Source organism: Medicago truncatula, chromosome 1, assembly GCF_003473485.1.
Source record: "Medicago truncatula cultivar Jemalong A17 chromosome 1, MtrunA17r5.0-ANR, whole genome shotgun sequence".
Classification (NCBI taxonomy): Eukaryota; Viridiplantae; Streptophyta; class Magnoliopsida; order Fabales; family Fabaceae; genus Medicago; species Medicago truncatula.
Window position 1 is genome coordinate 33,643,544 of NC_053042.1, and position 23,815 is coordinate 33,667,358.

The window sequence follows — 23,815 nt, forward strand, 5'->3', positions numbered from 1 at the left end:
ATTTAATATTTGAGACCATTGTTTAGTAGGGAAAGATATACCAGTGCATAATATTATTAGTAATGAAATTGGTTTGACAGTAAGAAAGGCAGCAGCAATCATAAGAATTCCATTTGATTTGCTTGTCTTCCATTGGTTTATTTTGATATCAGTGGGACATCATAAATCACACACTAACTATGTAGCAGAGAAAGAACAGAGAACAAAAGATTTTACAACTCTATATTTTCATTCACAACATATACTACACAATGGTTGCTTCATGCCTTTCTATAGGCTTAGTTTCTTAATACACAAGCTAAATGAAAATCTTAAATGTTAAGTAAATAAGACGGTGCTGCAGTTTGTTCATGTACATGCTTATCTCAATATAAGCAAAATCCTTAACGGACGAGCAATAGCAAAAACTATATAGGCGATGTTCATGTACATGTTTTTTTTTTATCAAAAAGTTAACAGAGGACCAATATTAATATTTTTACAAAGTGCAGGGACCAATTGCAAACAAAAAAAAAGTGTAGGAACCAATGCCAAAATCTGATGAAAGTGCAGGGACTAGAGACATATTTAAGCCTTTTTTTAATTGATGTATCTGACCACTTCATTATTATAAGTCAAGTACATTAGTTATTCAACGAACCTAAAAGTTGTTTTTTTGCTTACAATAATGACAGAAGATGTATAATACCTTCGTTTTCATATATACACATTTATTCTTTCATAATGATTAACTCAATTCAATTGACAATACCAATATTTTTAGATTCAATATCTTCATCTAGATACAAACTAAAAACCTGAAAGTAATGTGCTTGTGAGTTTCGGCGGTGCTTGCAACCTCTTCTACAAACTAAATAATTCTTGTTCAAACTTACTTTTTGGAGAACTCCGAATTAACATGACCACTTCCTTTGAAATCAGAGGGCTAACACAAACAAAATTATATATTCTATAAAAACGAGTCCGTGCGAATGAAATAATACATCATTTTTTTTATGAGAAATGATATTCATACAACTATTTTATTACAATTTTATCTCGTATTCATATTGTGTTTTTACTTTATCTCTCTTGCTTTGATATTTGTGTCAATACTCAATACCTGCTTTTTTTTTTTTTATTTTTTTTTATTTTAGTTGTCAATTAAGTTGTCTCACCTAGTTGTTCATATAACACATCTTTTTATTTAATGGAAAAATAAAAATAAAAAAATGCTTTCTTTCAAAAATAAAAAAAATAAAAAAATGCTTTTATGGACTCACTCAACCAAACCAACCTATTGTATCCCAAGTATGAAATCCCGTAAGAACGTATAGAATGAGAATCTCTTCTTGCTGATTCTGTTTCATAATTCACTCGGTTGCGAGCGAAGGAGTATATCAGAAAGAAGAGACTGAAAACGAAACAAGTCAACAAAAAGTAACACAGACCCTAAGCGAGGTGACTGCGTCTTACTCTTACCGGTATCTTTCGCTTTCTTCTAGTGTTCCTATTCATGCATACCACCTGTTTGATAAAATTGCTTAGCTTTTGAACTTCATATTTTGTTGCTTTTTCTTTGCAATCTTGGGTTTCGTTTTTCATTTTTTAGTTGTTGTTGATGTCAAATGTTTTTTTTTTTGTTTACAATGACAAAAAAAAAAAAAGATGTGTAGAATTTAGGGTGCTAAGAAAGGTTGCTGAAATAAGTGAAAACATTGGCAAAGCAGACACTACTTAACAACTAAAAGAAATAAATATATACTAAAAACATCGCGGGTGGGAGGAGCGTGCTATTCAGCTGTGTTTGTGAAATATATATACTATTTTCATTAAGTTGGTGAGATAGGGTTGCTAAACCCTATTTGTGGGTTTTTCAGTTCTTTTGAATGATGCTTGCAGCTTGCTTGCTGTTCTGCTTTTGAATTGTGCAAAGTTAAGACGCAAAGAAGCGACAAATCTAGTTGCTCACGCAATTTCCTTTTCGTCGATTATTTGCTCTCTGCTGATGGCAATACTTGATAAAATCAAGTTTATTTATCTTTTTCCATTCAAATAGTTGATTTATTCCATGTGATTCGGTTTTATTCAGGGATCCTTTTGACCTTTTGGGTTCAGTTCAAGTTCAATGGGTCCTAAACAATGTCAAATCTGCCACAAAGCTCAATCCAAGTACAAATGCCCTAAATGTTACTTACTTTAGTGAGTATAACCCAGACACTTGTCTCTCCACATTTTTTTAATTGCTGTTATTATCATTTGATTTTTGAAGACTGTTATGCTCTCATTTGATGCTGTATTTTTCTGCTTGTAGTTGCTCTCTGGCCTGTTTCAAGAAACACAAAGGTGTGTGATAATCATCTATGCCCTTTAACTCACTCCTTGGTTATTTGTTTTGCTTATTGTATGTTTGATGTAATGCAAGTAAAAAGGTTAATGCCCTGGATTTCTCATTGAAGGGCATGTTATCTATTTAGGTCTTGTTTGGTTAAACAACTTAATTAAGCTTTTATCATGTAAGTTTTTGTATATAGATTATTTCTATAACGAAGATAAAATAAACTCAAACTATTTTCATATATGCTATAAGTTGCTTTCACAAGCTACCCTGCAGTGGTTATGTAAATAAGTTGAAAACAGTTTATGGACATGTCATAAGCTGTTTCCATTAGTTCTTTCAAACTGTATCACAAGTGCTTATGCTAGTAAATAAGCTCAAATTAGTCAATCCAAGCAAGCTCTTAATTCATTTGTGCTGCTTGATTGCAAAATGCTTGCATTGATTTGTTTACTTTTGATTTGGCCATACATATCAAAATTGGGAGATATTTCATATTAATTTGCACTCCGTAGCTATGATGCCATAGGCCTTTAACGATGATGACTTTTCTCGGAATTTCCTACTTGATACCTTAATTAATCAGTCTTACTTCAATGCTGCAGAACTTCCATGTGTCAATCCAACACCTTCAGAAACTAAAACAGGTAAGAATTTTATTCACCTCAATAACTACTTTAGGCGAAGTAATCTGCATAAGAATGGTTTTTTCTTGTCATTCTCTCCCATGGTGAATATTATAATTTGTATTTTTATATTGATATTGATGGACACTTATCATTTCATAATACTATTTAACACGTGCTTTTTTACCCCTATCCGCCTTATTAATTTTCATGCTGGGAAGTTAATAAAGATTAATCCAGTATTATAGTCTGTTATAGTTAGCCTTACGTATGTTGTTTTTACAAGAGATTGCTTCCACCGTAATCTTACCTTTCGTTTGTAGACTTAAGTGGCGTGTACTTGTAGATATTCTTACTTGTAGTTTGAGGACAAATTATTATCATTATTAAATAAAAAACTTGTGATATACTCTCATCAAACCCGAAGCAAAATACACTTTGCTGTCAAAATGAAGCAATCAACATTGATTTAAATATGGGCTAAATTTTTGGTTTATTGAACTCAGCTTCCATGTAATAATCAATTAGTTTTAGGAACTTCAGTGATCTGATATTATATTTCTCTATTGTTCAACAGCTGATTTGGAATCACATGTAGAAAAGCCATCAGTTGTTGATAATGCTGTTGTGGAAGCACCTGTAGAAAAGCCATTAGTTGTTGTTGATAAAACAGGCGAAGTGTTGCAACAATTCCAACTGGAAGCTATAGGTACTTTATGCCTGTATAAAAGAATGTGAGAACGTTTTAGGTGCAGGATGGAAGTAATGAAATTTCACTATTAATACGAAGTTTGTTAATTTTTGTTTTTTAAGTGATCGTATTTCTGCTGCAGCCTCTTCCAGTGAGATTCGTGATGCTTTGAATGATAAGGCCCTTCAAGAACTAATTTGCCAAATCGATTGTTCTTCAAATGCAGAGAATGTAAGACAAACAAGTCTTTCTTTATTCTCACTCACTAAATCACTATCTCTTATAAAATTATTTTCACCATTTTCATTTGTTGGGTACTCTGCTGCAACGACAAAAAATTAATACTAGTTTTAATTTTGATACTTAATATAAGTTATGGCAAAATCCTTTAAAATTTGTGTTACTGTGGTTTTAGGAACTTGATAAAGCTATGGCAGACGAGGCATTTCGCTTGTTCACAAACAAGGTATCGTTATCTGTTGAATCTGATGTGGATTTTCTCCCACTGTATGTTGAATCATTATAAAGTTGAGTAACATTGGATAAACTCAATTATCCTAATGCTTCATTCTGCTCTCGTTGTATGCCAGATTTTATCAACTATCAACCCCTAAATGCAAGCACTTATTGCTGAAAGAAGAATTTTTGGAAGAAAGTCAGATACGAAAGAAATAGCAGATAAGCCTTGATTTTCTGGTTTCGGTTACTAAGTATGTCTTTTTTCATTTGTACAGGTCTACCCTGTTATTCAGCATTTGTATCGTTCATTGTGCTCATGTATTGTTAGAAAATTAATTTCGATACACTTGGATTTTTTGCGAGTATAATATAATCCCCAAATCTGTAAGTGTTGCCTTTTGCATCCTTGATTATAATATACTGAAGTTGTCATTTTAACTGGACATAAAGTCATGGTATGTGTGCTAATAATGAACAAATGATAAATGTGCCAGCTTCATTATTCAATTATTGAACATGGTGAAAAAGATAAAGTCAGAAAGTGGATGCAATAATTTAAGCACAACCATCAAATTGAATTTTAATTTTTATGATTTATCAATCTCTTGAAAACTTATGTTGTACTCAATCCTATTTCAGATATGCTACATATCAACCATAAGAAGTTATTATGGTAATCTTTTTATTCACAGAAGTGTTATCAAATATCAATAACACGTCTGTATTTTTTTGTTGGTAGAATTATTCGGGAGCTCTCTTAACTTTTTAAAGTTTTGGAAATGTCCTTCTCTTCTTTTTCATTTGGTTTTTAAGTTTCTAAATATTTTGTTAAAAAGTAGTCAATTGTTCATTACCTGCTTATGCGTTTGTTACCTTGCTAAATTAGAGTTTTGTTCATTTTTTTTTAGTCATAATGATAAAAAATCAGATTAGGGTTCTCGCCAAATACATAGAAAACATGTTTAGGCTGAGTTTTGTGGATTCTTCCCAATCTAGAGTTTCCAAGTTAATGGTATTCACAAGAGAAATTTTAATGTAGACCATCTTAACAAATGATCCACCGTGTATTAACATTTAAAAAATATTTAAAATTTTAACGAAACATATGTCGTCTCTTGGTAGTAAATGCTAGTGGTCCTTCTCAATTTTACGATTCAAACATTGACTTAATTGATAGCAGTTTGATTAAAACAACAGAAAATAAATATGTAGTTTGTATTGAACCGACATCAATTAAGTTATAAATATGAAAAAAGTCGTGCATTTTAATTTTTTTTTTTAATATAAATCCAAATTCGCTAAAAACAAAAATGATGAATTTGTGAACAAACTCACAACATCCATGTTAATAGCATAAAACGGCAAAGTACCTATGCCTACAAATATGACTAATATGACTATCTTAAAGTCTCTGGAATACTCATGTCTTCGGTTCTGCAACGTTGACGACGCCAAAGTCATTGTCATTGATCGGATCTGCACTTGCTCAGAGCTAATCTTTCAACCTGAATCAATTAAACACCGCATTAAGACGGGAAATCAAAAACACACCGCACAAAGACGGTAATCAAAACAAACCGAGTCGTGCGGAGACGACGAAATCACAAAAACAAACGAAAGAAAACAGAAAATATGTGAAATCACTTATTCGATTAGGATATAAGGAAAAACAGAAAATTGACCTAAATCACCCCTCTGACAAGAAGAAGAAGAAGGAGAAAAGGGTGACAACTAGGGTTTGAGAAGGAGAGAGAGAGAGAGAGGAGAGAGAGAGAGAGAGAGAGAGAGAGAGAGAGAGAGAGAGAGAGAGAGAGAGAGAGAGAGAGAGAGAGAGAGAGAGAGAGAGAGAGAGAGAGAGAGAGAGAGAGAGAGAGAGAGAGAGAGAGAGAGGAGAGAGAGAGAGAGAGAGAGAGAGAGAGAGAGAGAGAGAGAGAGAGAGAGAGAGAGAGAGAGAGAGAGAGAGAGAGAGAGAGAGAGAGAGAGAGAGAGAGAGAGAGAGAGAGAGAGAGAGAGAGAGAGAGAGAGAGAGAGAAGAGAGAGAGAGAGAGAGAGAGAGAGAGAGAGAGAGAGAGAGAGAGAGAGAGAGAGAGAGAGAGAGAGAGAGAGAGAGAGAGAGAGAGAGAGAGAGAGAGAGAGAGAGAGAGAGAGAGAGAGAGAGAGAGAGAGAGAGAGAGAGAGAGAGAGGAGAGAGAGAGAGAGAGAGAGAGAGAGAGAGAGAGAGAGAGATATTGCAAAAATTGATCTCACATATATGTAAACTTTAGAGAACCGCAATAAACTTGTTTCTCTCGTTCTCTTTAGAGAACCGCAATCGTGCATTTTAATTTATGAATAGTAGTGCCGTGCACCACAAATGTTGAATAAACTTATTTGGTAAGAAACCTAAAACCGTGCACCTCATAGTGTTACTCCTCTGCCTTATTATCCCTGATGATTCCAACGTCCCTTCCTTAATAATGCATCCCCATCAAGTTTCTTTACTGTGTTCCGACCTAATTGGATGAAGTTTTGATTTTTGGTCATTTCCTTTGGTTTGTCATATGAATTCACTTGCCAGTCTACCATACTGAAAATGAAAGGGAGGAAGAGTTAGATCTCGGTTCTCACAATTAAAAAAACAACGTTCTTTCAACACTTAAAGTTTGTTGTATGTTCATGTATCATATCGTTCTTTCAATTTTTAAAAGTTTCTGCCTTCAAAAACCTTCAAACTTTAATTTACAAACACACCCTTAAATTCTTCCGTAATTTTCAGTCAGTGACATGAGCAATTGAAAAGCACATGGGAAGAACATACAAGCCCAGCCCCTGATACCTTTCCTGTTAATGGAATGAATACTTGTTTGAATTTTTAAAATAAAAAAATGGCGGGCTCGTACTAATACTAATGATCATCTACAATTCTACATAATTAGTGATCAGTAAAATGGACATGTTTTGTCAAAAAAAAGTAAAATGGACATGTAGGGATTTTTTAACGGAATAACAGGAATTGGAAGAAAAGAAAAATATCAATACTCGTTTTCAAATTTAAAGAGCCAATTTGAAAAGAAGAAAGAAGATAATGGAAACAAATTGTTTGTAGTTGTGTGAAACTTATCTGATCTAGTTTTTCTATTTGTTGCATGAAATAGTATACTGCCATACTGGTGTTATAACTTTAATTTTTCTTCATTTAGTTTTATTTTAATAAACCAAATACATTTCTTCTGATTTTGCATCTGGTACTTAGATGTATTTGGATTTTAATTATTATTTATTATTAAATAGTATAATTATTTCCAAAAGGAAGGGAACAATAATACCATGAGAGCTTTGCAAATAATAATAATAATAATTAGGGGCCACAATAATTTACATGTTAGTTGTGTATAAATTAGCTTTTGCTACTGAGACCTGCTAAAATGTTAGTTCTCGCACATTACACCACCATGGCAGCTGCTATGGTATCTAGATGCCGGATAATCTAACCTGCAATGTACACAAATCCATTGTTTTTTGATCAATATCTCTAAAAAACTTGCAATTGCAGTCCACTAATTAATGTATGAGTTATTGATACAGTGATACTAGACATAAAATAGTGAGCTGAACGAATAGTCATTGGTTGATTGCACATGTCAATGAATAAAACATGCAGCAAAATTAAATATGATTACCTAACAAATATTATTACTAGTACTCATGTAACCAAAGGCAAGATTAGGCCAAAATGGATTTGAAAATAGAATGTTTCTTTTATATAGTAAACGTGACCATATTGCTCTGCGAGTTGTAGCATATGAAAACAGTAACACTTAATTAAAATCAGAAAAATCCACTGGCATTTTACCTGACTAATGCTTTTCTGGATTTTCTTGGCTCCCACTGGTACCTGGTCTGTTGACATTTTGCTGGTTCATTGCCTGATTCCAAATTTGCAAAGGAACCTCATAAATGTTAACATCTTTGTGCCATATTTAAAAAGAAGACACTACTAAAGTGATAATATTAAGTATCACCAGGAAATGACCAAAATGTCACCCAACTTACATAAAGATTCTTTTTGTTTATTTGACCAAAATACTAGTACTTTTAGAAGAGATAACAATTGCATTAAGGGAAGAGTTAGGAGAATTTTGAATAAATTTTAAAGTTTTTTCTATCTCTTTATAATATTCTCAAATCCAAGAAAATATTACTCATATGTATTCATATATTGTCCTCTCCATAACCACTTTTCTAAACAAGGTGAAGGATTGCCTCCTTTCCCTTCCTCCCCACCCCTGGAAAGCCCTTCCCTTCATTTCTCTCCTAACTCTCAAAGCCTGAAGATACTCTCCCCTCTCCTCATTATCGATGTAGGGTGTCACTCTGATGTTAAATATAAACAAAAGTAAAAACATATTTGACTCAAATTTGAACTAAATGCGTTGACTTTTGCTAATATTTAAGACCGGACGGAGTATGTGGCTTCCAATATAATCTCAAAAATGATATTAGCATACCCCCTTGTCTTAAATATAAGTAAGAAGTCTAATGTATTTGAACTAAATGTGGCCCGAATGCATTTTACTTTGTTTATATTTAAGATCGGAAGGAGTATTATTTAAATTACGATGGATCCAAGGTGAAATGTAGGTGGCAGGAATCTGATATGTTTAGGTGCAACAAAGCACCTCAAAAGCTGTCCAACAATCATAAATACCATTAAGGACATACTATTTACCTGCATTAATTGTTGCACCTGGTGGGGACCGAGGTATTGCTGGTAAGGATCTGCGAAGTTTGGGTTTGGAATGCGTGATTGATCTGGAGGCAGAGCACCAAGGGAGTTAAGGTGGTTATCTGATTGATTTTCTGCTTGCATTCTGGATGAATCAGGTGCAGCTGCAGGAACATGGGGCACATGGAAAGGAGGCATAGCGAACCTTGGTCCAAAAGGACCAGCTACAGTTGCTGCTGTTTGCAAAGGAGAATTAGGCAACATATTAGGAAATGGCATCACTGGTCTGTTCATTCCCATTCCCATTTCCATCCCTAAACCCATTCCCATCCCCATTCCCATCGCCGGCATAAATTGCTGAATTCCAGGAAACATCATAGGTACCATGCCACATCCCATGGACATCATCTGCATAAAGAAATTTCACTTTGTTATTGTCAAAATGACAATACATGACCATGCAATATGACAATATGTAAATACTAAATGGTATAAGTACTAAGTAGTGTATATAGGTGAGAAATACATGTGATAATTGTAGAACATGCAAACACTTCAATAATTAATACTGAAATCATTGAAACAAATGATACAAACTCATTGGCTATGGCATCCTGCCTTTTGCACTTAAAGCATGTACAGTTTCCTGCATAGAGAACTTACATTGTCTTTCCATAATCTTACGTTTCTCAATGTCTGATATCTTTTCCTCCTAAAACTGTTTTGAATCTCAAGAGACATTATAAATGGTGGGCGCAGATAAATTGACCAAAATCAAGAATGTCTGTTCATGTTTTGACCACTGGTACTTGATGCATTGTTTACAAAACACATTATTTACATAAGAAAGGGTTGTGTTAATTGAGGTGAGGATGATGAGCAAAATCAAGCAGATTGCTTGTTCATTGTTGCACCACCAGAAGTTGATGCATGCATGCCTTGTTCAACCAACCGAACATTAGCCACATGATATACATTTTCAAGTACATTATCATGGAAAAACGGTAGGTAATTTATCCACCCAATAAACATTAGCCACGTAAGTACATTTTCAAGAGGCACCCACAAAGTACCATTGACCTCACTAACAAAGGTTTATTTTCATTGGTTGGTTGGTGGGTAAGTTATCATTTTATAATATCAATATAATGGGTCATGCTAACTTGTGTCTAAGGACATATGTTAAGCAATCCAAAAGTAGAAACATTCTCTTAAATTTTATGTATTCAATTAATTAAAAGTAAAAAAATTAAATTCAAATGCATTTATACAACAAATTATTTCAACTTTTGATTCATTAACTTATGCCTTAAGGGCGCAACGCACAAGTTAACATTTCCCAAAAATGAAAGATACAATGATATCTTAATCTTATTTGTTTTGCATTGAAAATTGATATATATAATCATTTTGTTACGAAGTGTGCACATATAAAAAGATAAATAATTAATGGGTAAATGATACATAAACCACCTTAGGTGGCATATACCACTAGTACACCCACATATAATTGTGACATGTGTCCATGTGGTCCCTACACACACAAGAAATTCATCTTTTGTGTCTCTCAAACACTCTCACATGGAAGTGATACAATGTGTGTATAGAGAAAAGGGTGTTCATGAAACATTATCTATAATTAATGTTGTATTAAACTTTAAAGATCAACCAAAAGAGTGTGGGTTTGTCTAATAGTACGGTGGTATTATTTACATGGACAAGGGTTGTATTAATTGAAGTGACGATAAGTAAACTTTTTAAGAACACGTGCAAACTAGAGGTAAGTAAAAGCAGAATTGAAGACTTAACCTGCACTTGTAACTGCAATGACTTCAAGTATTCGATTGCTTCATCCAACATTGAAGCTTTGTCAGACTATCAAATTCATAAAGTAGATCAAAATTAGAAACAATTATGAAGTCAGAAGTAAAATCCAGCATAGTAAAATGTTATTTAGGGTCACCTTGTTGCACCGCGGTATAAGTTCTTGCAAAGCTTTCATCTTTTCGTTAATTCTATCTCGACGCTTCTGCGCATGTAGTGCAAAATGAAAACACTCATATATGAGAAAAACAACATCAAATTGTGGACTCATTATGTATGTACATACCCTCTCTGAGAGATTATGAACCTCTGCAGCACGGGATCTCTTTGCGGATGTAGATCCACGGTGTTGTTTTTTTTCTTCCCGACATTCAAAATCGACATCCTTTTGCAGTAAAACAAAAAGAGGTAAGTAAATTATATGGAACAAAAATGAATGCGTGCTGCAAAAAATAAAAAAGAGAACAAACTTTTGGTTTATGATAGTAATTAATCTGTTTTCAATTTTTCAATACAATTCTTATTAGATGAGACAATTTAAATAAAAAGCATTAAAATTTTCCAAATATTGCTCTGAATCGTAAACTATTAATCATCCTAGTCCCACAAATACAAAAATCTACATATTTTACTAGATTTTTTTTTATCTTGTTAGAAACAAAAAAATTATCATGCTAATATTTTACAAAAATCTAAATATTTTCCAAATGACTTTATCTGAAAATCTATAAGACACACAAGATCCATTCTTTCTCTTTTAACCAGATTTTCTTTATGCATGAAAGTGTGAGATCGAACTCATAATCACTTGCATAAAGTGACCAAATCCTTTACTATTTGGACCAATATATAACTTATAAGGTTTAGTACTTTAGCTAATGCATCTGTTCTGGATTACCTTTACAGTGTGTTTGGTTGGTGAAAAATAGGAGAGAGAGAAATAGAGTAGAGAGAATAAGAGGAGAAGTTTGGTCTTTCTTTTGTTTGGTGCAGCAGAGAAACAAGGGAGACAGATTAAAAAGCCATGGGTCCCACCTCTTTTTGTTTCTTCACTGGTTTGAGAAGAAAGAGGGGAGAGAAGCAATATATGTGTGTTATTACCACCTTGCCCTTGTCTTTTATCTAGTTTCTATCACACCCTCAATGCTCCCAGCTGATTTGCCATCTCAAATGATCATTCATGCCTTGGTCAGTATTTGTAGATAGAGAATAGGTGGTGCAATTTGTCAATATTTTTATTATTTTTTGAAGAAATGATAAGCATTATTTTCATAAGGAAACAAGACATTTTTATTTTTTTTGGATAAAGAACCAGGAGCTAAACGATTAGAAATGGTACATGTTGGTGTTGGTTTTACAATTCATATGTAAATTAAAAATGCTGGTTTTAATTTATAAAATTAAATTAACGTGGTTAATATATTAAGTAATTAAATAAACTAATTAATGGATTCAAACACAAATTAAATTGAAATTTATAACCTAAGGGTATTGTAGTAATTTTAAAATTATATATTTCATTTATTCTTTTATAAGAAAAATCTATTTAGTTAAAATAAGTAGTGGAATTAATTAATTAAATGTAATTAAATAAAATAATAAATTAATTTGGTTGAAAATGTTATTCAATATAGGGGCGTTATAGTACTTTTCAAAACATATAATACTTCTCTCTTCTTTATTTCTTCTCTATATCTTTTATACCAAACAACCCTTCAAATCTACTCTATTTCTCACATACTTCTCTCTTCCCATACTCTCTCTTACCTATTTCTCTCTTCACAACTTCTCTTCCATACCAAACACACCCTTAGTGTATCTTGTGCTAACATAAACTCATATTTGTAGTAACTAAAGCACCACCCTATCGTACTAAAAAAAACACTGACCCTATTTAAGAAACATGTTTCTTCTTTTCCCCGTTATTTGCACTTTAGGAATACTTTTTAGACATTAAAAATTTGACATTAGACACCGTGGTCCCTTCCAAGCTGATTTCATACGGTTTCTTGCTTATATTTCTCCCTCCTTGGAATCCAAACATACTGAAACTCATTGTATAATTATACGATGTTGGATATACGTGTTAAAATTTTGTGTGTAAATATTACTATGTTACTAGTTGAAATTATTCCTTCCACGTCAAGTCACATTGGCTTTCATATTAAAGTGCAAAAATGCTCACCACGACAATCAACGTATATATTTAGTATCGAATTGAATCATCTCTTTCATTATTATCTACATCTCTCTCCTAACTTTCTATCTCTCTCTTGATAATGTTATTATTTTTTTAATGAAGAAAGAGTGAGATTAAAAGAGAAATGTAAAGAAATAGGAAATGAGAGGATTCAAATCCTTCTCGTATAGTTTTTTTTCTTCCTTTAAAAGAAGACAAACTAAACCATCAAAATTGACATTAGAGATAATCAAATCTGAGTTCTTAAAAATAATACATTCTAAAGTTCCAACAACAATTTGTCTAAATTTAACGGTACATATAATTGCAACACCATAGTGCAAAACCAAACACCCTTCTTCCGATATTCACCTCTATATTGAGTGAGTGTCACCATTAAGTTAATTAACAATGATTAGTATAATTGTAAGAAAAATAAAAGAGCATAACATTTTTTTTACAAAATTATCCTTATTTATATATCATGACTCATAATAGTTAACTATTATTGTAAATGACATTTTGAAGTATTTTATAAAAATAAAATAAAACTTCGCATTAATAGACCAAAAAGACAAATGGATAAAAGATACTTTGAATAGAGTTTGAATAATTGAAATAACATATATATAAAACATAAAACAACATTTATTTTGAAATATTATGCTTTTATTAGTATACACTAAATTAAAAAGAGAAAAAATGTTTGGAAAGTATAAATATTTTGATACTCATATGTCATTTAGTCAATTAAACAACCTCGACCTTTCCATACAAAAATAGTTAAACGACTTGTATAGTAACCTCTGTGTTTTTTCATATGTCATTTAATTATATAAGTCAAATTACAATAATAATGAAACATTAATGTTTATTTTTTCTATAATACAATTTTCATTAATTCTTTTAATTTCTCTTTCCTACACCGTTCATAAAAGATAATTTTATAAAATACTTATAATTTATTTTTCTCACACATATTAACTACATTTATTTTAGGGGATTAACTTCATTTTTTAATATTTGTTAAAGTGGCAAAATAAGATATAGTAATAAACTTCGAAGTTACTATCATATAAGTTATCATAAACAACTTCGATATTAAATTCAAATACACATTATTTTTAATTTATTGATCTTTGTTCTTCTTAAAGAGAAACCTAACATGAATAAATTTGGCCGTTAATATATTAAAATGCAATATAAAAATGAGATTATGAAAACAAATAATATACTTTTAGACCATAAGTGGCAGTGTCAACTTAATTAATTCGCACTTCTCCTAAGCTAATAACAGTCAAGCACAAATCAAGCCTAACTGAACTTTTTGTTGGATGATCAACCTACAAATACCAACTCAAACACCATTCTTAATCTCATTCATACTTTACGACAGAAGAGAAAGAAAAAGAAAGGCTGATTCTACACCACAAGCCGCTCCATTCATCCAAATCATGATCAACAAGTTTTGAATCTTCCTCTTTACACGTGCCACAATTCTGTTTAACCGCTTTCAACAGTAGTAGTGCAGTAACAGCAAACGATATCGTATGTGACACACGCACCACAAAATTGGATCCAGAATTGAATTGAATTTAATAGATCGACGCTGAATTTAATGCAAATTTGTTAAAGTTCACGCAAATCAACGTCACTCATCAGCGCACAATAGCCAAAGACCATGAACATCAAACACCAGAAAACAAAAAAGCGGCGTAATAACATCGTAAAAGCATTCTACTAACCTCGCTCTGAAACTCAGATTCTTCCGGTTCACGTCCCTTCCTTTTACGGTCCAACTCCGGTTCTCTATGAACCGGTTCAGCACTCCCGCTAGAGCAACCAGGTGACGACGTAACTGTCATATCCAACGTCGTCGTCGCCGCTTTACCAGTGGTACTCACACTCACACATCCGGTCTCCGCCGTCGCACTCCTGACAGTTTCCGATAATCTCGAAGCTGCGTACGTCTTCGCTGTCATGATCGGCGTATCACATGAATCTACCACCGTTGATTCTCTTCCCGCCGCAATCATCGAACTCGAAGATGCACCTGGTTCACTCCTCGTATTGCTTTGGTTCGTATTAGTGAAATGCGTGAAATTATGTGTTCTATTCACCACCATCTCCGGTTTCCTCGCCGGATGAATAGGAGGCCGAGAAGCTGCCACCACCGCCGGTCTCGATTGCCGAACAAACTCCGACTCACGAACCGTGGCTTGTGCTTGTATAACACCGCCGCCGTGTTTCTGACCGGCGCTTCCGGCTGATGAATGAAAAATTGTTTCTGAACTAAAATCGTGACGGTTGAAAGGAGGATCTTCAACTTCATTCATTGAATCAAAAAGCCACGATGCCATTTCATCTTCTTGCATGAACAAGTGTTGATTCATGTAGTTATCTGCATCGGTTGATCGAATCTCTCTATGTTCAGGAATCACGCGACTGGCGGTGGTTGTGGTTGCCGGTGCCAGCGGTTTTCTAAATTGGCGGTGGTTTTGGCTTTGCATCACAACTTGTCCATTTTGCCATAATAGTTCCATGATCTCATCGTCTTGTTGCCTGTTACAGATTAGATTTAATAAACTAATTAATTACAAAACATAAAGTAATAATCATAATCAAGAGAGAAAAATGAATGATAATTACGTGAAAGGTTTCTTTGAATGATGTATAGGGTATTCATCTTCATCATCCATTTGAATATCGAAATCTGGAACATGGTAATTCATTTTGCTTCGCTTCTGTTTAGTTGAATTGAACTGAAAAGGAAACAAATAACAAGCAATTAAAATTAAAGTATCAAGTAGAAATAGTAATTAAATTCTAAAAAATGAACAACTTACTATTGAAGCTAGTTAGCTGATCCAGAACATAGTGAGCAAATTAAAACTAAGATTAATTTGTGTGGAGCTTAAATTTTTGTTGCTTGATTTGAATGAATTGAGTCTATATCTTAATCTTAATCTTATGCTATGTATATTATATGATTGGAGATGAATAGAAAAGTAAGGTTGATTTGATTTAGATGGGAAGAGTGAGTGGTGGTTGTATTGATTTAGCTTTTTGTGTGAAATGAAAAGTTAAAGAAGAATAGAACAGAGAGAGAGAGATAAGGTGTGTCACCGAATAATGAAATGAATGAATGAATGAGAAGCTAGTGCTAAATGACGAAATGGTTTTTTTGACGGTTTTATTTTTTATTCCACTTCTTCCTTAATGTTTCCGTAAAAAGATAGTCAATGATGTTGCTAAAGGTAACAGTCAATAATTAAACTTTTTTTACTCAATATAATATAGGAGTACTTAATGTGACATCAATCATTACTAGGATTTAAGACTAGATTGCTTTTTAAATTGAATTAAAGTGATTAATACCCTCAGTATCTTTTTATCGTCTTCTCCTAACATATGGTTCTTCTTATGTCCATGTAATCAGCCGAATGTTTTTTCATTGCATGCTTTCGAATGTTCCATTTATAATACTTAATGCATGCATTAGATTATTGGTTTGAGGTGATCAGGTGGTCCTAGTTTAATAAAAAAAAATATTTTTTTTTTTTACACATAAAAAAAATAGTAATTAGTCTTAACTATTTTGTCAAAAATTGATTAATTAATTAGTCTTAACTAATTTATTGACTATATTTTTTAACAAAAACAATATATCCGACTCGATCGATCGGCTAATCAATCCGGAGAATCAATCTCATCAACTACTAGTGAAAGTTCAATTGAAGTCCAAAAATTTAAAACATTCAAACTTTTTTTTTTTTGAAAAAACATTCAAACTTAAATTTGGGAAGAAACACACTCTTAAATCTTAAATTTTCACCGTCACTCCAACATCAATTGTATCCTTCTATATTGCATTCTTTCATTCATCCCATAATTTTTCTTTGACAAATATTCATTTATCCCATAATATCAGTTTTTTTAAAAAGGACTATTAATAATAATTTAAAGCATTTTCTTCTTCAATCAAAAAATAATTTAAGGCATTTTCATGAATTAAAAAATAAAGTAGAATGAATAGTTTTAACATCTTTTATAAAAGAAAAATATCTATTCTTATCAAGTATAATATTATCGTGAATATATTGGGGGAATTAGAATATAGTGATGCAGACAATGTTAACATTAAATGAACATCTTTTAAGCATATTTTTTGGTACAACAAAACAGATTTACTTGGCTATCTCACTTACTTTGAGAGGGATAAAATATAAATAAGTTTTTCGTCCATAAAAAATAGCAAATTTTGATTTTAGTTCCTAAAAATTAAAATAAGATTTTTTTTTCACAAATTTTTTCGTTTTGTTTTTGTCCTTACTTACCAATTTACATTCATATTATTGACACTTTTATATTCAAGATGTGTCCATTTATTATCGTCAACTTGTATGTCCATATTATTATGTTCAATAACATGTGAAAATTACATCCATTAGGGACTAAAAACAAACAAAATGAAAACTTAATTAACCTTAAAATATATGGGTACGTTATAACAAGTATCCCTAATTAGGAGTGTACTCATCCTCAAGATCTCAAGTTCGATTCTCTCCGATGCTAATTTGGATGGGTTAATTTAGCTTCTTCAAGAAAAACAAGTATATATTTAGGTATTTGTAAAGAAACACAATATAGAATTATGGAAAATTGTGTTTTCAATTTTTTGAAAATTTAAAAATTTTATTTTTATAATAACAAGACTTCTATTTTTTATTCTTATCAATTTTTTGACAAAAACAAACGATATTCAATCATTCAAATCGATAGAGTACATCAGATACAAACATCACTAAAAACGTAAAGGGTGAATCTGCGAACGAACTCACAGCACCCAAGTTAATAGCATACAACGGCCAAATGCCAATAAATAATATGATAACACCTAAGTCACTGAAATACACATGCTTCCGGATTTGCAACATTGACGCCCAAGTCATTGGTTGAATTTGTAATTGACTGATGTAGATCTTCCAATAGAAACTAAACAAACATCGCGGCAAGACGTGAAATCAAATGCTGCACTTAGACGATGAAATCGTAAAAACACAAAAGAAAAAACTTGATAGATGTGAAAACCACTTATTTAGATTGAAAGAAAAAGGGGAAAAAGATGTAGAGGGGTGATTCTAGGTAAAAAATTGACCTAAAACCACCCCTCCTCGATGAACGAAGGAGAAAGAAAGTTTAGAGAGATGTTGGAGTTTCTCTCTCTAAAGACCTAAGAGAATCATTGTTCTCAGATCTACTTGTAAAGACTTTTATTCTTATCAATTGTTTAAGGCTTTAATTTGTTTGCGAGTTTGGAGAGGAGGGGAAATAGAGGGCTTAATTTGGGAGAAGGGAAGTAGAGGAAAAAATAAAGAAATCTTCCACATTTTATGAAATAGTGTTTTTAAAGAGAATGATATGTTATCATTAATAAAATAAAATAAAAATATTTTGATAATACTATAACAACATATATTAGATTTGAAGAATTTATCTAAACCCTCCACAATACTACTCTTCAATTCAATTTTTGAGTTCTCCAATTTTACGACGAAATTGTTTTATGAAAAAGAAAAAGAAAAAAAACAAATCCCCTTATTCAAGTCGGGGACTATCGTCCTCGTTAGCTTAGCTCAGTTGGTAAGGACAATGCATAAAATATGCAAGGTCCGGGGTTCAAACCTCGGCTACCACCAAAAAAGTCGGGGGACTATCATTTCCCTTTCCTCCTTCCTTTTATCCAAAAATGAAAGTACAAGTAACTATGATCTTCTAGGAAACACAACGAACTATAAAATACTTCAGCACGAAGGATCAAACATTGTATATTGGTATACTTTCTGCTGACACAAGTAAAACACGTAACTCTTATTGCTAACCTTGATCATATGGAAATAGTCTGAAATACTTTACAATATTATGGTGGTACCAAAAATCATTTATCATATGATTGGTTCATTGTCTCCTACCATAAGTGTGTATAACGAGCCTTCAACCTCTGGTTCACAACATCAAGAAATCACTCACAAAAGATGAATCACTAGATGTGATCTAGTAGAAGCATTCATCTTCAGCTCATACTAGAATGAAGAGTCATCAGAGAATAATATAATGTGCGATGATTAATCATGAAAGTCAAGAGAGCATCTTGAATCTCACAACTTTGGACATGACAGCTTGTTAAAACAGCGCCCTTACTCTACTCATGGTTTTTTTTTCTACGATATCCATACTTAGGGATGACAATGTGATTCGGTCCTCCCTGTTTAGGCCCACCTCACTATTAACTCGTGAAAAACAAGGCGAAGTGGGGTGGACCAACATAGATGGTCGAGTTCAAATTTTCACCCCACCCCTTAGCGAGTTGATGAGATGGCCCGTCAAAAAATGTTTTTTCAACCCCACCCCTTATACTAATCGAATGTTTTTTCAAATCTATTTTTCTTATATTTTCTTGCAACTTCCCAACTAAGCTAAACTCTCCACTTCTTTATTATTTCACATACATTGAGTAGTTCTCCAAGAAGTACTCTCTAGGAATGGTTTTTTGTGTTGATTTCCAATCATGCATTTAGTATGCACATTTGATGATTCTTTTAACCCTATAAATCCTTTCACCATACTATTTTGTACCAAGACTTTCAGAACGAAGGAGAGATCATCAGAAGGACCATATATGCAATGCCATAAATGTGTAACATCATCATAGTTACTTTGAAAGAAAGGAGAGATCACATCTGCCATGATTGCATACATTCGATTAATAGACATCTTGAAGCCAGTTATCATTCCCTTTTCAAGCCAATTTCATAAAATTTAATTAAGAAATTTGATTTTGTTAAAAAAATTCTTTTTGAAGTCAATTTAATTTGGTATGTGAGACCATATCAAAATAATAGAAATACCTATTCATACCTTTTGCTAGTTAATTTGATCTACTTATGTGTAGTCTGAGTTTCTATGATTGGTTGTATTGAAATCTCTCCTTAAATGACATCAATATTCTTACTGGAATGTTTTCTTTGTTGTTGTTTTGAATTGTGTTCACAACATATAGCATTACTGCGCGGTCTTCTCGACTCCTCCAAAAATATGGTTCATCTCCCCATAAGTTAACGTTGATGACTCTCATAATACCACTACTCACTCATCGACTTGTAGTGGTTTAATCCGTGATTATTTTGCTAACTCTATCAAATGATTCTACTGCTATTTTTGTTGAGTTTTAGGGCCTTAACTTAGGTCTTAAACTCGCCATTGATCAAGGACAAAAATTAGAGGATTCTTACCGTTTATGTCCAACAAAAATCATCCGTGCCATGACGAAGAGGTGTCTACCATTATTGCTTTACGTAATTGCAAGTAGCCACATGCCACCCCATTTTTTCTTATTATATATGTTTTTCTCCATAAATAGCCAATTAAATAATATAAGATCAATGATTTTCATATCGTTGGTAGATTGATGTGAGTGCCTAACTAGATTCAGGGTGTAGAAGACAAAGCAAACATAAAGCAGTGAGTAGACTTTTTTATTTTATAGATAATTTTCTTTTAATAAATTTATCAAAATATCAGGAGATTGTTATCCACAATTATATTTTTTGCAGTAAGGATATTGTTTTTTAAGTAAGATTTTTATTTGATTCAAGAGACATGTGAATGAAAAAACAAAAGTAAAAAGTGCTCTCCCCTTTCTTGAACTTATACTCTCTTCCGACTTTTTTGGTCTCTAATTATAAAACTTTTCTTTAGGAGAATTATAAACCTTTTGAAATATTTTTTTTTTTTTAATATATGATCTTAACAAAATGTTAGATATAGTTATTATTTTTTCTTTTAAAATAGTTATTATTTTTTCTTTTAAATATACGATTAATAATATTTTCAATTTATTTTAACATATGAAAAATCGACATTAAATTAATCTATGCACACTACAATTTAACGATAGTCAAATATAAGAGATCAGTCGCATAAAAAGCTGCGATGAAATACCTAAAGAGTAAAGATCATTTTTTTTTAAAGACATGAAGAGTAAAGATGTTGTTTCATTTTTACAGTTTTGAGTCCCTATCACAAAAATTCAATAGATTTTAGCAAAAAACAATTATTTTTCACCTTTCAAATAATCTGTACTTTCCTTCCAAAAAAAATTGTAATAGCTTCACTTTATTTTAGTTGAAAAATAGTAGTCTTTTTTTTTTTTTGTGGTGGTGAGATTTAAACTCCAGATCTTACATATATTATGCGTTGTATCTACCAACTGAGCTAAGCTCGAAAAACATTAGTATGTCATATATAAGAAATTCTACAGCTCCGTCAAAAAAAATACAACAGTTTATTGTTAATTTCTTTTTAATAAGATACCTTGAGCAAAACTTTCTTTTTTACCGTCATTTAGATCGACAACATTGATTTATTTTTTTAGGGGAAGATCGACAACATTCATTATAAATTTACAACAGGAAAATTATAATCTTATTTTCCTTTCTTTGACCAAAGCAACTGAACAAAGACATAATTTTGTAAACTTTCTTTTAGGGAACATAATTTGTAAATACGAAGAGGTCAATCACTACTACATAATGAATTTATTTTAGCAAATAGCAAATAATGAAATTGTATTGATATTTTATTTTTATTTCTTTTAGCAAAAATTAGAGAGTAGAAAGACATTACAAGGCAAATGTGATATCCTAACTAAATTGTCACCTCAAATTTACCTCACATCATTTGCAGCATCTCATTTATTATTTACAAGATGTACTCAAGATGATAGAAACACAACCAGAAAAAGAAAAAAAAAATAAATAAATAAACTAACTAGAAACAAAAGCACCACTCACACTCAATCAACCTTCGAGAGAGAAGCATGCCCTAGCCATAGCCAAGTATAAGAAGAACATATCAAAAACACCCAACACCACAAGGTCCCAATACAGACGTACCAACAAAGTCTCTAACACTATCACAAGGTATAGATTCTATTTTCCGATCGAAGTAGAAACATGTATGACCAGAATGTCATCTTAAAACCCACTTTCATAAGGTGAATTTGATCCTATCAACCAATGCCGAGAAACTTTATTCGAAAAGATGTAGTAAAACAATATAGTACATATATGAGTTATCATCATTGACGACCGGCAAAGTTGAAGAAAAGTCATGCATGATACATATATTTTGATATGAAGCTTGAAAAGACATGAAAAGAAACCTAGTCAATTTCAACTTATTAGACATTTGTGGTGCAAAAGTAAGATAAGGGTAAATTCCTAATGATAAGTGCCTTTCCAACAGAAATAACTTTGGCAGTAGCTTTCGTTTTATAATAACATGTAGATCCATGACTCTGCCAAACTAAACACAACCGTAGCTTTTTCAACAACATATCATGTATTTGAGGCCATGTTTTTTTGTTCGGTGCTGTACCTCTAGTAAAGAATAAATTAGTTATACGGTATGTACGGAAATGACTACATGATAAAACCTAAAAAAATTACAGCAATACAATTGTAAAAGTATTTTAAGGATCATGTTGAGAAATAAAAGTTTAGTAATGAAAATAAAAAAAATTCAAACACAAAAAGTTTAGTTAATTTTTTTATTTTGATTCTTAGCATTTGCTAGAAATTTTAGGGTCCGTTTGGTTCAACGGAGGGGAGGGGTTTTAATGGAGGGGAGGGAAAGGGAGGGAATGGAAGGGGAGATATATCAATTAAATATATGTTTGGTTCAAATGATGGGAGAGAAGGGAAGGGAAGGGATTTTAATTAAATATGTGTTTGGTTCATAAGGGGAGGGGAGGGATTTTAAAACCAAATTACTTTTTTATCCCTCTAACCTTAAAACAATATCATGATTTTTATATTATTCACTTCATAAAAATTTAAACATAAAACTCGTAACCAAAAACTCCATAAATAATCAAACACAAAAGTTCTAACAAAATATTAGATATTCATAAATATTAGAGCACTTCTAAAATAATCTAGTACAATATAAAAATATTTATAAAAAATTTATTATTAGAAATTATTTTTAAAATATATTTATAAAAAATATTCTACAAATTTTATTAATTATGTTTTATAATACAATTAAAAACTATAAAATAAATATATCAAATTAAAAAAAAAAAACGTTAGTCAAAAAAGTGAATTAACGTAAAAAAAAATTAGAAGACAAGAATGTGCAATTCTTGATAAAAAAAATTGACATTGGCAAGTTGCAAAAAAGATGGTAATAAGCAATATGTTGAAAACACTTAAGTTTTTAATAAGGACAGATTTGTCATTTAAAAATAAACATGAGGATAATTATGTCAATGTAATTAAAATTGCATTAACTCATCTCTCTTTCCCTCCCCTCCCCTCCAAAAAACTCCAATTTGAGGGGAGCAATAAATGAGCTTATGAGGGATTTTGCTCCCCTTCCTCTCCCTCCCCTCCCCTTCTAAAAATTGAAGCAAACACAAAATTTTTAAAATATATTCCCTCCCTTCCCCTCCCCTTCAAAACCCGCGAACCAAACGGACCCTTAGTTGGTACGAATGGCTTAATTTAATCATCATTTGGAAATGCAATTATCGTCTGGATTGTTAGTTCCATCCAATTTATATTATTGAATTTCTCCCTAAAATTTAAATTAAATTTCGATTGAGATCTACTGTATTTGGACTTGTGTTAGGATTTTTTACAATAGCTGCATGGTGTAACAACCCCCGAGACTACTAAATTTAGAGACAAACTTCTCTCACCGAATATAATAATGGTGGTCCTGTTCACAATAATTTTTAGTTCAATCAATAAAAATGCTGAAATTTTTAGGTAGGACACCATGACAAAGCTCAAGAACCCCGACCAAACTCGTACATGTTTCAATAATTTTTGAATGACGAGTTGCCTCAAACGAGGGAATCTAATACATTGGTCACAATATTTGATTGTAACTATTATCAACTAAATAATCTAAATTAAAATATATGCAAATATTCTATTCGAAACTA

General features: G+C 32.0%; 2 protein-coding genes across 3 annotated transcripts; one reads left to right on the forward strand and one right to left on the reverse strand.

The window, feature by feature from the left end:
* The first annotated feature begins 1,260 nt into the window (after positions 1 to 1,260).
* LOC25484154 (zinc finger HIT domain-containing protein 3) lies at positions 1,261 to 4,536 on the forward strand. 2 transcript variants are annotated; one of them, XM_013612922.3, is made up of 8 exons: positions 1,261 to 1,440; positions 2,072 to 2,181; positions 2,294 to 2,325; positions 2,923 to 2,964; positions 3,521 to 3,652; positions 3,777 to 3,865; positions 4,050 to 4,100; positions 4,225 to 4,536. In XM_013612922.3, the coding sequence occupies exons 2-8, from the start codon at positions 2,108 to 2,110 to the stop codon at positions 4,246 to 4,248; spliced, it is 444 nt and encodes a 147-aa protein (XP_013468376.1). In that variant the 5' UTR covers positions 1,261 to 1,440; positions 2,072 to 2,107; the 3' UTR covers positions 4,249 to 4,536. The 2 variants fall into 2 exon arrangements, with proteins under 2 accessions (XP_013468376.1, XP_024635004.1); XM_024779236.2 differs by having other exon boundaries at positions 1,262 to 1,463.
* A 2,864-nt stretch (positions 4,537 to 7,400) lies between these two features.
* On the reverse strand, positions 7,401 to 15,956 carry LOC25484155 (transcription factor PIF1). The gene is made up of 9 exons (XM_013612923.3): positions 15,648 to 15,956; positions 15,451 to 15,563; positions 14,547 to 15,363; positions 10,909 to 11,007; positions 10,762 to 10,827; positions 10,608 to 10,673; positions 8,802 to 9,206; positions 7,926 to 7,998; positions 7,401 to 7,564 (listed from the first exon to the last, which is right to left on the reverse strand). Exons 2-8 carry the CDS (start codon positions 15,531 to 15,533, stop codon positions 7,930 to 7,932), a joined length of 1,605 nt encoding a protein of 534 aa, XP_013468377.1. The 5' UTR covers positions 15,534 to 15,563; positions 15,648 to 15,956; the 3' UTR covers positions 7,401 to 7,564; positions 7,926 to 7,929.
* Between the last annotated feature and the right edge of the window lie 7,859 nt (positions 15,957 to 23,815).